The sequence below is a fragment of the Lupinus angustifolius genome, chromosome LG19, assembly GCF_001865875.1.
Source record: "Lupinus angustifolius cultivar Tanjil chromosome LG19, LupAngTanjil_v1.0, whole genome shotgun sequence".
Taxonomy (NCBI): Eukaryota; Viridiplantae; Streptophyta; class Magnoliopsida; order Fabales; family Fabaceae; genus Lupinus; species Lupinus angustifolius.
This window is the reverse complement of record NC_032027.1, coordinates 6,896,035-6,908,883: the sequence shown is the minus strand read 5'-3', so window position 1 is coordinate 6,908,883 and position 12,849 is coordinate 6,896,035. Positions and strand designations below refer to the sequence as shown.

The 12,849-nt window shown below is 34.9% G+C and overlaps 1 protein-coding gene across 1 annotated transcript; it reads right to left on the bottom strand.

Moving 5' to 3' along the window:
• LOC109333609 (UNC93-like protein 3) lies at positions 465-5,450 on the bottom strand. The gene is made up of 10 exons (XM_019569126.1): positions 5,098-5,450; positions 4,130-4,293; positions 3,395-3,458; positions 3,204-3,317; positions 3,048-3,092; positions 2,238-2,494; positions 2,028-2,118; positions 1,692-1,804; positions 1,469-1,592; positions 465-927 (listed from the first exon to the last, which is right to left on the bottom strand). Exons 1-10 carry the CDS (start codon positions 5,275-5,277, stop codon positions 754-756), a joined length of 1,326 nt encoding a protein of 441 aa, XP_019424671.1. The 5' UTR covers positions 5,278-5,450; the 3' UTR covers positions 465-753.

Below are 12,849 nucleotides of genomic sequence, written 5' to 3'. Positions count from 1 at the left end.
TGATTGTTTCTGCACTAGAGTCCAAAAGGGTAAAACAGAATTCTTTTTTAGCTTGAGAAATGTTTTTTTTTATAAAAAAGTTATCTGGTACATGAACACTACAAAAGGTGCTAACTAATATAGAATGGTAGCAAAACTCTTCTTAAAAAATTAATGTATTTGGGTTGCCAAAAACTCTAACTCGAGAATTTCAGAGCCCATACTAGGTGATTACACACTCAATGATTAAAAGAAATGTTAATTTGACAATCCTTAGCAAATTCTGAATGGCCTTGCTATACTACAATAATCAAACCTTAAATTCACTAAGTGAGATTAGCTACATAGTTCGAATAATACCATCTATCATAAAATAACTGCTATAATAAATAGCAAGCACTAACACTTCTCATCTCTAAACGCAATACATCCTCCTCTGCAGGTCATATATATTGAATTGTGACAGATTTAAAGAGATTATACGCGAGTGTGCAAATAGTATTACTTATTGAGCATGTATCTTTACCTTTTGAATTTGTCAAGGAGTATATTTAAGTAAATATAGCCACCTATGCTTATACAACAACAATAATCATAATTTATACACAGCTCATTCAACAACAGGGAATTTGAGCATAAATTAAAAATAAAATAATGAAGTTGTTCAGATTGGATATATTACAGGCAAGGAGAGAGAGAGAGAGAGCTCATACGAGGATCTATTATGCTAGCAGTTGTAGCAACATTCAATTCACTCCCCGGTGGAGGATGGTGTCATGGTGATGCCTTCGCCACCTTGAGAGCTAGCCATAGAAAACTGGCTAATGCCAAGCATAGCGAAACAAGCATAATCACAACCACTGTCTCAAACGAGATATGCGGGGCTAAAAAGAACACAATAGCAATTGTAGCACTTTGCCATATCTTTAGCTGTGCAAATGCCCCTTCCTGCACCAGAAGCAACATACACTTGACATTTAGAGGAAACTTAAACTATTTACGGTAAAAAGCTCAACAAAAAGATACCAGGAGTATTGAGGAAATAAGCAGCAGCTATAACAACCAACCTTAATCCTAGTAGGTAGCGTCAGCTACACTAGGTGGGGTTGGCTTATTGAGGAAAATAAGCCAAGGAGAAAAAGAATCAAGCAAAAAGTATGTGCAATATGAGAATAATTACAGGAGATGCATACTTTGTGAATGAATTTATAACTAGCAATGTGGCGCAAACAAACAATTGATCTCAGATCATGTTATGGAGATGCAAGGTGAACAATACTATTACATGATTCAAACACTATCATCCATTTTAAGGGAAATAAAGATGTATATGGCGTTTTGCATACAGTGTCATGCTTGAATAACATTCCAAGCAAAGCATTGAGCTCAGATCATGTTATGGAGATGCAAGGTGAACAATACTATTACATGATTCAAACACTATCATCCATTTTAAGGGAAATAAAGATGTATATGGCATTTTGCATACAGTGTCATGCTTGAATAACATTCCAAGCAAAGCATTGAGCTGTGTCATTAAAACTCCATCACCAATGCCCAATAAAGCGGCCAAAAAAAGTATGTACAGAGTACCAAGCCATCCGCTAGAAATGCTGGATCAAGAGTGGCAAAGCAAGATATAAGCACGATGGAAAATACAGGGGGAAATAGTACCCATAAACTTCAGTCAAACAAAGGTATTTATTGCTAACCTGAACTTTAACAGAAGTAAGATTAATACAATCGCCTGAGCAAAAACTCCGAAACAGACTATTGATGTGATAGACGTGAGACCAGAAGTGAGTTGACCAGCAGCCAGAGAACACTGACAGATTCAAAGAAAATGAAAAAAACAATATATAACTGATCCCATGAGAATGTATTTCTATGTGACAAGTAGAATTTGCTTTTACAGATACTGATAGTAGTTGCTTTAGACATTTCAAAAAACTTAGAAGAAGAGAGAGATGCTCATATTCGCATGGTGCAATCAAGTTACTTTCAACCACGGAAGACAGGGAAGTACAGTTCTTCATTCACATACTTACTATTCCATCAAAAGCTCCATATGCTGCCATTGCGCTACCCACACCAGAAACACCAATTGCAGGAGTTACAATATACTTGGTAAATTCAGCCCTGTGCAAGAAATTTTCATTAACAAACAAGACATAATGGATGTGGAAGAACACCAAAAATCAGACAACCATTACTGAAAGATAAAGAGGATTTATGCATTGTTATTCATAATAAATTACCAAACAAATACTTGTTGCAGTCCTGAATATGCAATGAGAGGTATGATCAACAACATCCTTACATCAGACAATGCACTGGTAAGTGATTTGGATAGAGACTTGAGTGATGCATACAAACCAGCATCAGCACCTGAAAGCTCATTTTCTCCCTTACCATTACCACTCTGTTTACTCAAAAAGCACATTAGTATTGAACCAAAGGACATGACGAAAAGGAATACAACAAACAATAAAGTTGTGCCATTGGTGTTTCCTTCCTGCAGTCATATGGAAAAGTCAAACCATGAGAATGTATAAAATATTTAAAATCAAAACCTGAAACTTGCTAGTAGTAAATGAATGGTGCAAGCAAAAACACATCACCACTACATTTCCTTGAAATATTTTGCATACTGTACAAATTAACATGTTTCAAAATATTGGACAAATTTAACCCTACAAATTAAAAAGCAAATAAAGCAATGCCAGATTACAGTGTCAACAGTCAACACCATTGGTAAACCATTACAAGTCCTTAGTTTCAAAAAATAAAACAAAGCTGAAGATTAAATACATAGATGTTTATTGCAAGGTAAATGTTTTTTTTTAATAGAAAATTTAATCCTATTTTGGTTCAACAGAGTTTGGACAAAAGGTTTGTCAATCATAAGTGAGCTATTATTCTGAAATATAACATAAGCACCTATTCTTCATTCTTAATAGCTAACGGGGAAGGGGAAAGCTTCAACAAACTAAAGATCATGAGCTGAAAGTTAAAACAGACAGATTAAAAGAAAATTCCCAAAATGCAAAAGATCAACCACTGCATACCTTCCCATCATTCAGTAGAGCATATGTGATAAGATTTCCAATAAACTACAAAAGAAATCTTATTTGATCAGCTTTGAGTTCTAAAACAGTTCTTTTTATTTAAAGAAACAAAAAACAACAAAGTGGTCAGTTTGGAGTTAAAAATAATATGATCACCTGGTGGAGTGCATACACAGCCCAGAATTCCCCATTGAAGTTGCCAATTACTGCACCTTCATGCAAATTGTAATCTGTAGCATGTCTACGTGCAGTGGAAGTGAGATATGTTCCCTGAAGTTCAAACCAAGGTTAGTAAAGATACAGGTGACTAATGACAGTTTGAATGAACCTTGACATGTTTCGTGTACCTGTCCAACCCATATTATTGAAGAACAAAACCCAAGATACAAAGAGGCTGGAACCAATGTATACCTGGAGGAAGAATCACCCAATGGTAAAGGATATGCATAATAAGTTAAAGTGAAACCATAAATGGTCAACCTTAAAAAAACTAAGAAATCATTCATGAATCCCAGAATATAACTAATTGCAGAACATGAGTTGTAGGAATTCCAAGTAGCTCCTGTTATATCTATAATTAACAAGAGTTCAATCAAATTGTCCATATAGGGGCATGCTTTGCACCACAATATATGCACTATTAAGTTCAACTATTCTTATGCCACTCCCTCAACTCAAAATGGCTTCCACCCGGACCACTACAACTGAGGAATGCATATTTTTTCTGCCCTGCTGCTCTTCTAGTGAGATGCTTCTGCAGCTAAAAAACAAAGATATACACTCACACTTTGTTTTTCCATTTTAGTTCTACAATTCAATTTCACAAAGCACTGCTTACTGATAACTTTTCTATCCTCGTCATGATATTATTAACCAAGTAATTTGCAATTATATCTCCAAAACTTCAACCCATATTGTTCAAGGAAGTGCAATACCAATGAAATAAAGATTCAGAAATACCTAGCCAGAATATCAAGCTTATGTTTGAGAGTTAAGGAATCTTATTTTAATACAGTGCAGGTTTATGTTTGCGACAACAGCAGAGTTTTATGAAAATCCAAAAGAAGATAGCCTTCAATTACCAGTTTGGCTTTAAGTTTGCTGCAACATACAGCCAATAACCACTTGTCCCGATGATTAAAGCATTCTTGGAACCAAGAAGCCGTACCACTAAAGAAGCAATCACAGAGAAAAACGTGAAAGACGAATACAATATCCCAAGTGAAGTTGTCCCCAAATCCTCCTTCTGAAATCAAACTCAAATTCACAAGTTCAGAATTCAATTTCTTCATAAACTAAATGCCAAAAAATGCCTTTGATTAAACCATCATATTAGGCCCTCTAATTACAAGACTCAGTCACTTTTGGCCCTAATGTTAAGAAACTATTATTGTAGTCCTAACACAAATCATATTAGTCCCTAAAATATAAACATCAGTCATATTATTCCTTACTTTACATGTTAGAGGATCCTATTTTACTGGAAGATTATAATTCCAGGACCTAATATAAAGGGCAGTCAAGAACACAAGGCTCCCACTTAATGGAGTCTAGGGAAGTCAGATGTACGCAGCCTTACCCTTTGAAGATGCAATCTCTAGTTAGGGGAGGGCAAATATACGCAACCAAAGGAAGATGCTGTTTCCAGAGAGTAATATGATTTCAAATTTTTTTTAAGACTAAGAGTGTGTTTGGTTCAAATAATCTGAAAAGTCGGATAATCACATTAAAGTGTAGCTTTAAAACTAATGCTTATTTTCACCCCAAAACAGATGTAGGATTATCATTATAATTTTGCCAAACACCTTCATCTATATAGTTACACATTTACACTTATTTGGACCTCCAACAACTGTTTCTTTGACAAAATTAATCTCAACAAAACACATTCTAAAACGATAATTTCTTGAATTCTGTAACTAACATAACAAATACTTTAATTTCAGAAATTCAATACTAAAATGATAATATCCTAATTTCATTAACCAACAATGTGACGAATAGTTAAAATTTAAAACACTAAAAATACTGTTATATTAAGAAAACTAACAGTGTTGAGAGTGCTCTGTAAATTCTGAGCAGCTCCATAAGCTAGAAAGATTAACAGAAACGCCGAACTCAATATATGAACATCCTTCTTATGGCTCTTATTTTTAGAATCCTGAAGAATCTGCAATGGTTCATCGGAAACTAGTGGTTTCTCTTCGTCGCGTTCAATTGTAGAATCCATAAGATTCGTCCTACTTCTCAATCAAATCGATGAATGAATAAATTGATGTTTAATTGTTTATAGCTATGACGAAATCATATATTAATAAAAATGTAGAAATCCGAGAAATTTGGCTTTGTTCATTGTTGATAATAACGTGAAAGCAGAGGAATCGAAGGTATGATATAAGACGCGAGAGAAGGTTCGGTCGAAAATATTAGAATAAATAGTGTTTTAAATTGATGATAATTGTGATTTTGGTGTTCGCGTGGAATTTTTATGGAAAATCAAATGCCATCTTTCTAACACTGATATATGTAGAATGGGACTATATCTGCTTTCTCATAAAGTGTACCACTAGGTACGATTGCTTAAAAAAATATATTTAAATTAAAATTTTAATAATTAATTATTTTTCTAATCAACCATGTTATACTCCAAAGAATGAGAGGATCGTGGTACAAAATATGTCATGCCATATAGCTTGGAAGTAATTTATTGACTCCTGATATATCATATGAAAATGATATGTTACTTATAAACAATCATTATTAATAAATAAATTACAAAAATATTATTTTGTGACTTTCCTTAGGATTTGTAGGAGGAGTTTCCAATTTAATTTGTATTATGTCTGACGATATGAATTATGATTTAGTATTGGAAATTGCAACAACCATGATATTACACCATATGGTGTCAGCAATTTTATATCCATTTCTATTATGGGTTAATTGGTTGTAATAATTGGTTTATTGTCCTTCCATAATCATTATGGTTCTTGCTTTGACCCCCATTTTTATATTCTAAATCTAAGTTTTCTAAGCTTCCTCGTACATAGTACACCCAATTTTATTACCTCTTCTTTCACCCACTTCATTTTATATTTACACAATTTTTAATTATTATATCATAAATCTAAGTCTATATCCACTTACTTCGAGAGTAAGTAGAAAAAAGATACTCTATATCCTAGTCATTCATTTTTAGAAAATTCAATGGTTTGAATTAGTGAATAAATCTAACTATTGGATTTCTCAAGAATTGACAGTTAGGATGTGGAGTAAGTTTTTGTTCGGTTTGCGCCCCTTCCTATGTGGAGAAAGACCCAATTGGGTAAAACCTACTTGTCCACTTCATTTAATGGATAGGGTTAGATGTGGTAAGAGTGTGCAATCAGTTTAGGCAAAAGGAGACAATAGAAAAGTGAAAGAGAAGACAAGAAAATCAATCTATAGGAACTCATAGCATTCGTGAGAAATTCGCGACTGCGTCTTCGTGCACCGTTGGATCGGATGAAATTTGGACAGCAGGTTTACAGCTTCTGGTACTTCATTCTGGACGGTTGGATCAGTTAGAAGTCACCCAAGGTGGTATAAAACAAGCCAAAAAATTAGCTGTTTTTCTGCAACTCTTTTGTTCTCATTTTCAAGCTTGTTGCTCTATTGTATGCTGTATTGTTGAGCATGTTTTGTGTTGCATTGTGGAGACACTCTTGTATTTCTATTTTGATCATAGTGGAATTTGATTGACTGGCTTGTGCCCGTGATTTTTACTTCTCACATCGGGAAGGTTTTCCACGTTAAAAGTCTCATGTATGTTCTTACTTACTGCCATTATTTATTATTTGCTCCTATATATTCTAGCAAGGTGGAGAAATTATTATCCGCTGCATATACTATGTTAGAGTTTTCCTTGTTATTGTGTTGAATTTCCCATCAGAGTAGCATTAGAGCTCTTTGGGGTTTGAGGTTAGAGGTTATTTGACTTGCTTGAATGATGGAGCCAAATACACATAGAATGATATGTTTGAATGACACTAACTATCACTTGTGGAAGGGAAAAATGAAAGATTTATTATTTGTGAAGAATTTGCATATTCCTCTGTTTTCTATTGAGAAGACAGAGTCCAAGACTGATGAGGATTGAAGTTTTCAACATCAATACGTTTGTGGTTTCGTTCGGAAATATGTAGAAGACAATGTCTACAATCACATTCCTAATGAGGAAAATGCAAAATCTTTATGGAATAAATTGAATCCTTGTATGCTTCTAAATCAGTGAATAAGAAATTATACTTGTTGAATTCCTTGATGAATTTTAGGTACAAGGAGGGAGCTTCTATTTCAGACCACTTGAATTATTTTCAATGGGTCTTTGATCATTTATCAGGAATGTGTATCAAGTTTGATGATGAAGTGTTGGGACTATGGCTACAGAATACTCTACCAGATTCTTGGGAAACATTTTGGGTTTCAATTACAAACTCAACACCTAATGGTATTGTCTCTTTGCAAAGTATAAAAGGAAGTATTCTTAATGAAGATGTGAGAAGAAGGCACATGATACTTCATCTCATTCTAAGGTGTTTGTCACTGTAAATAGTGGGAGAAGTCATAGAAAGGAACCAAAAGATGATAGATAAAAACGCAAAAGTAAGTCCAAGTTCAGATACAAGAATATGGAGTGTCACTATTGTCACAAAGCAGGTCACATACAGAAGAATTGTTTTCATTGGAAAATAGAGAACAAAGACAAAAGGGCAAGCATAACGAGAAAAAAATGGTGATAATGATCATATTATTACTACTACTTGTGACAATCTTATTGTTCTTCATGAATGTGATTTGGTTAATATTGTATCAGATGAGAGTATGTGGATAATTGATAGTGGTGCTATATTACATGTCACACCAAGTAAGGAGTTCTTTACATCTTACACTTCTGTTGATTTTGGAGTGTTGAAGATGGGTAATGATGGTGTGTCAAAGGTAGTTGGCATTGGTGATATTTGTTTGCATACTGACATGGGAGTGCAGTTATTGTTGATAGGAGTTAAACATGCTTCAGATGTTCGTTTTAATTTGATCTCTATGCAGATTCTTGATGATGGTGGTTATGATAATCATTTTGGTTCTGGAAAATGGAAACTCGCTAAAGGTAACTTGGTTGTGGTCAGAGGGAAGAAAATTTCTAAATTGTATTGGACAAAAGCTTTGGTTGCTAAAGAAAGTGTGAATGTCATGGACAAATAGGCTTCTTTGTGGCACCACAGACCCAGTCATATCATGAAAAAAGGTAGAATTGTTTATCCAAAAAGGATATACTTTCAGGATTGAAGAGTGCAGAGTTGGATAAATGTTCTTATTGTATGGCATGTAAGTAGGCCAAAGTATCCTTTAAGAAGTATCATCTCTCAAGGAAGTCAGAGCTGTTTGAATTGGTGCACTTTATTTTGTTACTTTTATTGAAGGTAAAGTTATTTGGTGGTGCACTTTATTTTGTTACTTTTATTGATGATTGTTTAAGGAAGCTTTGGGTCTATGCTTTGAAGACAAAGGACCAAGTGCTTGAAAAGTTTAAACAATTCCATATTTTGGTTGAGAGACATTCTGGCAAGAAGTTGAAATGCATTCGTACTAACAACGATGGTGAGTATTATGGGCCATTTGATACTTACTGCAAACAACAAGGTATTAGACTTGAAAAGACACCTCCTAAGACTCCCCAACTCAATGGCTTAGTGGAGAGGATGTGTATGCTTTCTGAAGCAAAATTACCTAAACATTTCTAGGGTGAGGCTTTGCACACGGAAACACATGTTATTAATCTTAGTCCTGCAGTTGCTCTGAATGCTGAGGTGTCGGACAAGATTTGATTTGGTAAGAATGTCAAGTATGATCATTTGCAAGTCTTTGGTTGCAAGACATTTGTACATGTTCCAAAGGATTAAAGGTCCAAGTTGGATGCAAAGACAATGCATTACATCTTTATTGGTTATGGTGAAGATGAATTTGGCTACAGGTTGTATGATCCTTTGAGAAAAAGGTTGTTAGAAGTCGTGATGTGAAGTTCATGGAAGGTCAAACCATTGAAGATATTGATAAGATGAAAAAGACTACACCCGAGGAAGATAGTAGATTGTTTGATATTGATCCATTTTGGACGCCTATAAATGATTTGGATACAATTGAGAATTATATTCGAAATGGTGAGCAACATGATTATGTTGGTGATCAACAACTTGAAGATGAGTTAGATTTTCCATTGATATTGGTGAAGATGAACATGAAATGTCACAAGACGAGAATCTTGATGATGCTCTTGAACCACCTCAAGTTCAACTTCGAATGTCTAATAGGCAGAGGAAACCATCTACTTGGTACCCTTATGATGACTATGTTGTTGTGACAGACAGAGGAGAACCTGAATATTATGATGAAGCTATGGAGAATGAAGAAAAGAAGAAGTGGTTGGATGCAATGCAAGAGAAAATGAAGTCCTTGCATGATAATCACACATTTAATTTGATCAAATTTAATTCCCAAAAGGGAAGAAAGTTTTGGAAAACATGTGGATTTACAGGGTGAAGCAAGAAAGTAATTCTACATCTCCAAGGTATAAAGCCAGGTTGGTGGTTAAAGGTTTCAAACAGAGAAATGATGTTGATTTCAGTGAGATTTTTTCTCATGGTGAAGATGTCATCCATTAGAATGGTATTGAGTTTGGCTACTACTCTTGATTTGGAGGTAGAGCAAATGGATGTAAAAACTGTTTTCCTTCATGGTGATTTGAAGGAAGAGATTTATATGAAACAACCTGATGATTTTCTTGTTGAAGGGAAAGAAAACTATGTGTGTAAACTGAGAAAGAGTCTATATGATTTGAAGTAGGCTCCACGACAATGGTACAAGAAGTTTGAGTCTGTTATGTGTGAGCAAGGCTACAAGAAGACTACTTCTGATCATTGTGTCTTCATTAGAAAGTTTGTTGATGGTGATTTCATCATCCTATTATTATATATTGATGACATGCTTATTATTGGGAAAATATTTCCACGATTGTCACGTTAAAGAAGAAATTAGGCAAGCCATTTGTCATGAAAGACATGGGAGCTGCTCTGCAGATTCTTGGTATAAGAATCATGCGAGATAGGTAAGAAAAGAAACTTTGGTTGTCACAGGAACACTATATTAAGAGAATGTTAGAGAAGTTCCAGATGCAAAATGCTAAGGCGGTAAACACTCCTCTTGTTACTCATTTTAAGTTGAGTGCTAAATAGTATTCTTCAAATGGAGCTGAAATATCATATATGCAACAGGTTCTTTATGCATCTGTTGTGGGAAGTTTGACGTATGCAATAACGTGTACAAGATCAGATATTGCACATGTTGTTGGTACAGTTAGTAGATTTCTGTCAAATCCAGGTAGAGAGCATTGGAATGCTGTGAAATTGATTTTGAGGTATCTTTGTGGTACTGCTAGTTTGAGGCTTTGTTTTGGAGGTGATAAACCTACTCTTGTGGGCTATACTGATTCTGAAATGGTTGGAGACATTGATTCCAGAAAGTCCACTCCGGATTACTTGATTAAGTTTGCAGGGGGAGTTGTGGTATAACAATTTAGGTTGCAAAAGTGTGTTACATTGTCCACTACTGAGATAGAGTTTATTGTCATTATAGAAGCATACAAGGAGTTGCTTTGAGTGATGAAATTCTTGCTTGAGCTTGGTTTTGTCTAAGACAAATACTTGTTATTTTGTGATAGTCAAAGTGCAATTCAACTTGGGAAGAATTCAACTTTTTATTCTAGGTCCAAATACATTGATGTGAAGTACCATTGAATACGTGATGCTTTGGATGCTATGTTGTTGGAATTGGCTAAGGTTCATACATATGATAATGGTGCTGATATGATGACTAAGGCCTTATCAAAATGAAAGTTTGAAACTTATGAGATCGTCGTTTTGGCGATTCTCTCCACATAGTTGTGAGAGGGAGATTTGTTAAGTTTGGGCTTCCTTCCTATGTGGAGAAAGACTCAATTGGGTAAAATGTACTTGTCCCACTTAATCTAATGGATATAGGTCAGATGTGGAAAGAGAGAAGACAAGAGAACTCAATCCGTAGTAAGTCATAGCAGCCGTGGGAAATTCGCGATTGCTTCTTCGTTCACCGTTGATCGAGCTGAAATTTGGACAACAGGTTCACGGCTTCTAGTATTTCATTCTGAATGGTTGGATCGGTGAGAAGTCATCTGAGGTGGTAGAAAACGAGCCACAATAGTGACTGTTTTTCTGCAACTCTTGTGTTCTCATTTTCAAGCTTGTTGCTCTGTTGTTTGCCGTATTGTTGAGCAAGTTTTGTGTTGTATTTTGGAGACACTCTTGTATTTCTATTTTGATCATAGTGAAGCTTGATTGACTGGCTTGTGTCCGTGGTTTTTACTTCTCACATTAGGGAAGATTTTCCACGTTAAAAGTCTCTTGTGTGTGCTTACTTACTGTCATTATTTGTTATTGCTCCTTTCTAGCAAGTTGGAGAAATTATTATCCGCTACATATACTCTCTTAGAGCTTTTCTTGTTATTGTGTTGAATTTTCCATCAATTTTTTCAAGTTACTCTTAAAATAAGTGGATCCCCTCCCTTGTTTTCAATACATACTTCTCATGTCACATAATACATTTTCACAACTTTTACTATTTCACTATATAGATAGTCCCATCTCTTCATCTTTTACAAACTCAAACTTTGATTTATCACTTATTTCATTTCACACATGCAATATGATTTTGGCACTTCCAAAATGTAATACAATAAATGATATTTAAATCACATTCTTTTATTGATTTGCCTTGACAGATTATATAATTGTTGTTTGATTTAGCTCAAAATTGATACTACATCATTTCAAGTATGGTTTTATATATAAAAAAATATTAGTTCTTTTTTGTTTTTAATACTTATTTTTCCCGATTACTATACCCACAAGTATTAGTTTGTCTCCACGGTAATAAATATAATTTTGTAGTTGGTATTTTCTGTCGGCATTGTTTAATTGAACAAGAAAAATAACTTTGTTTTGGAATGACCGGTACCTTGAAAGAGTGGTACCATAATCTTGGACAAGTTAGGCAAGACCAATTCCATATATTGCACAATACTGCTGAAGTTCTAGGGGCGATCCACCAAGAGTTTATCGGAGATATGAGCATCTTCGATAAAAAGATGAGACAAGAGTTCTTTGAAATGAAATGTTGTTCGCTAAAGGTAAAAAATCTAGAGAAGCATTTCCAGAGAATGTCGCAACGATTCTACTTGTTAAATGGCTACAATGACAACAGTTTGAAAAATACTTATGTAGCCTCTCTCCCACAAGAACTCCAACCCGAACTTCATAGGATGGTAGCCGCTTCACAAAAAGACTTCAGTGCCCTCACTCTAGGGCAAATTCACCAGTTAACATTAGAAGCTCTTGACAAACTTTGCAAGCAACACCAATTCTTCTCTGACATATTGAAACAAAAGTCCAAATTCACTAAGGCATGCACAAAACCATACTTGGAAATCTAATGTAAAGAGAAGAGTTTCACTTGCTCCACAAAGAGGAAGTTTCACAAACAAAAGTTTGAGAGAATTCCCCGACGAAGAAAGAAGCCCTTGAAGTTTTTTCGGAGGAAAGGGAATAGAGGGAAGAAGAGTAGTCAGAGGTGTTTCATTTGTGGACAGAGAGGGCATTTTTCAAAAACTTGTCCAAACAAAACTGCCAAGGCCACCAAACTCATTAATTCCTTAGAACCTCTAGAAGGGGAC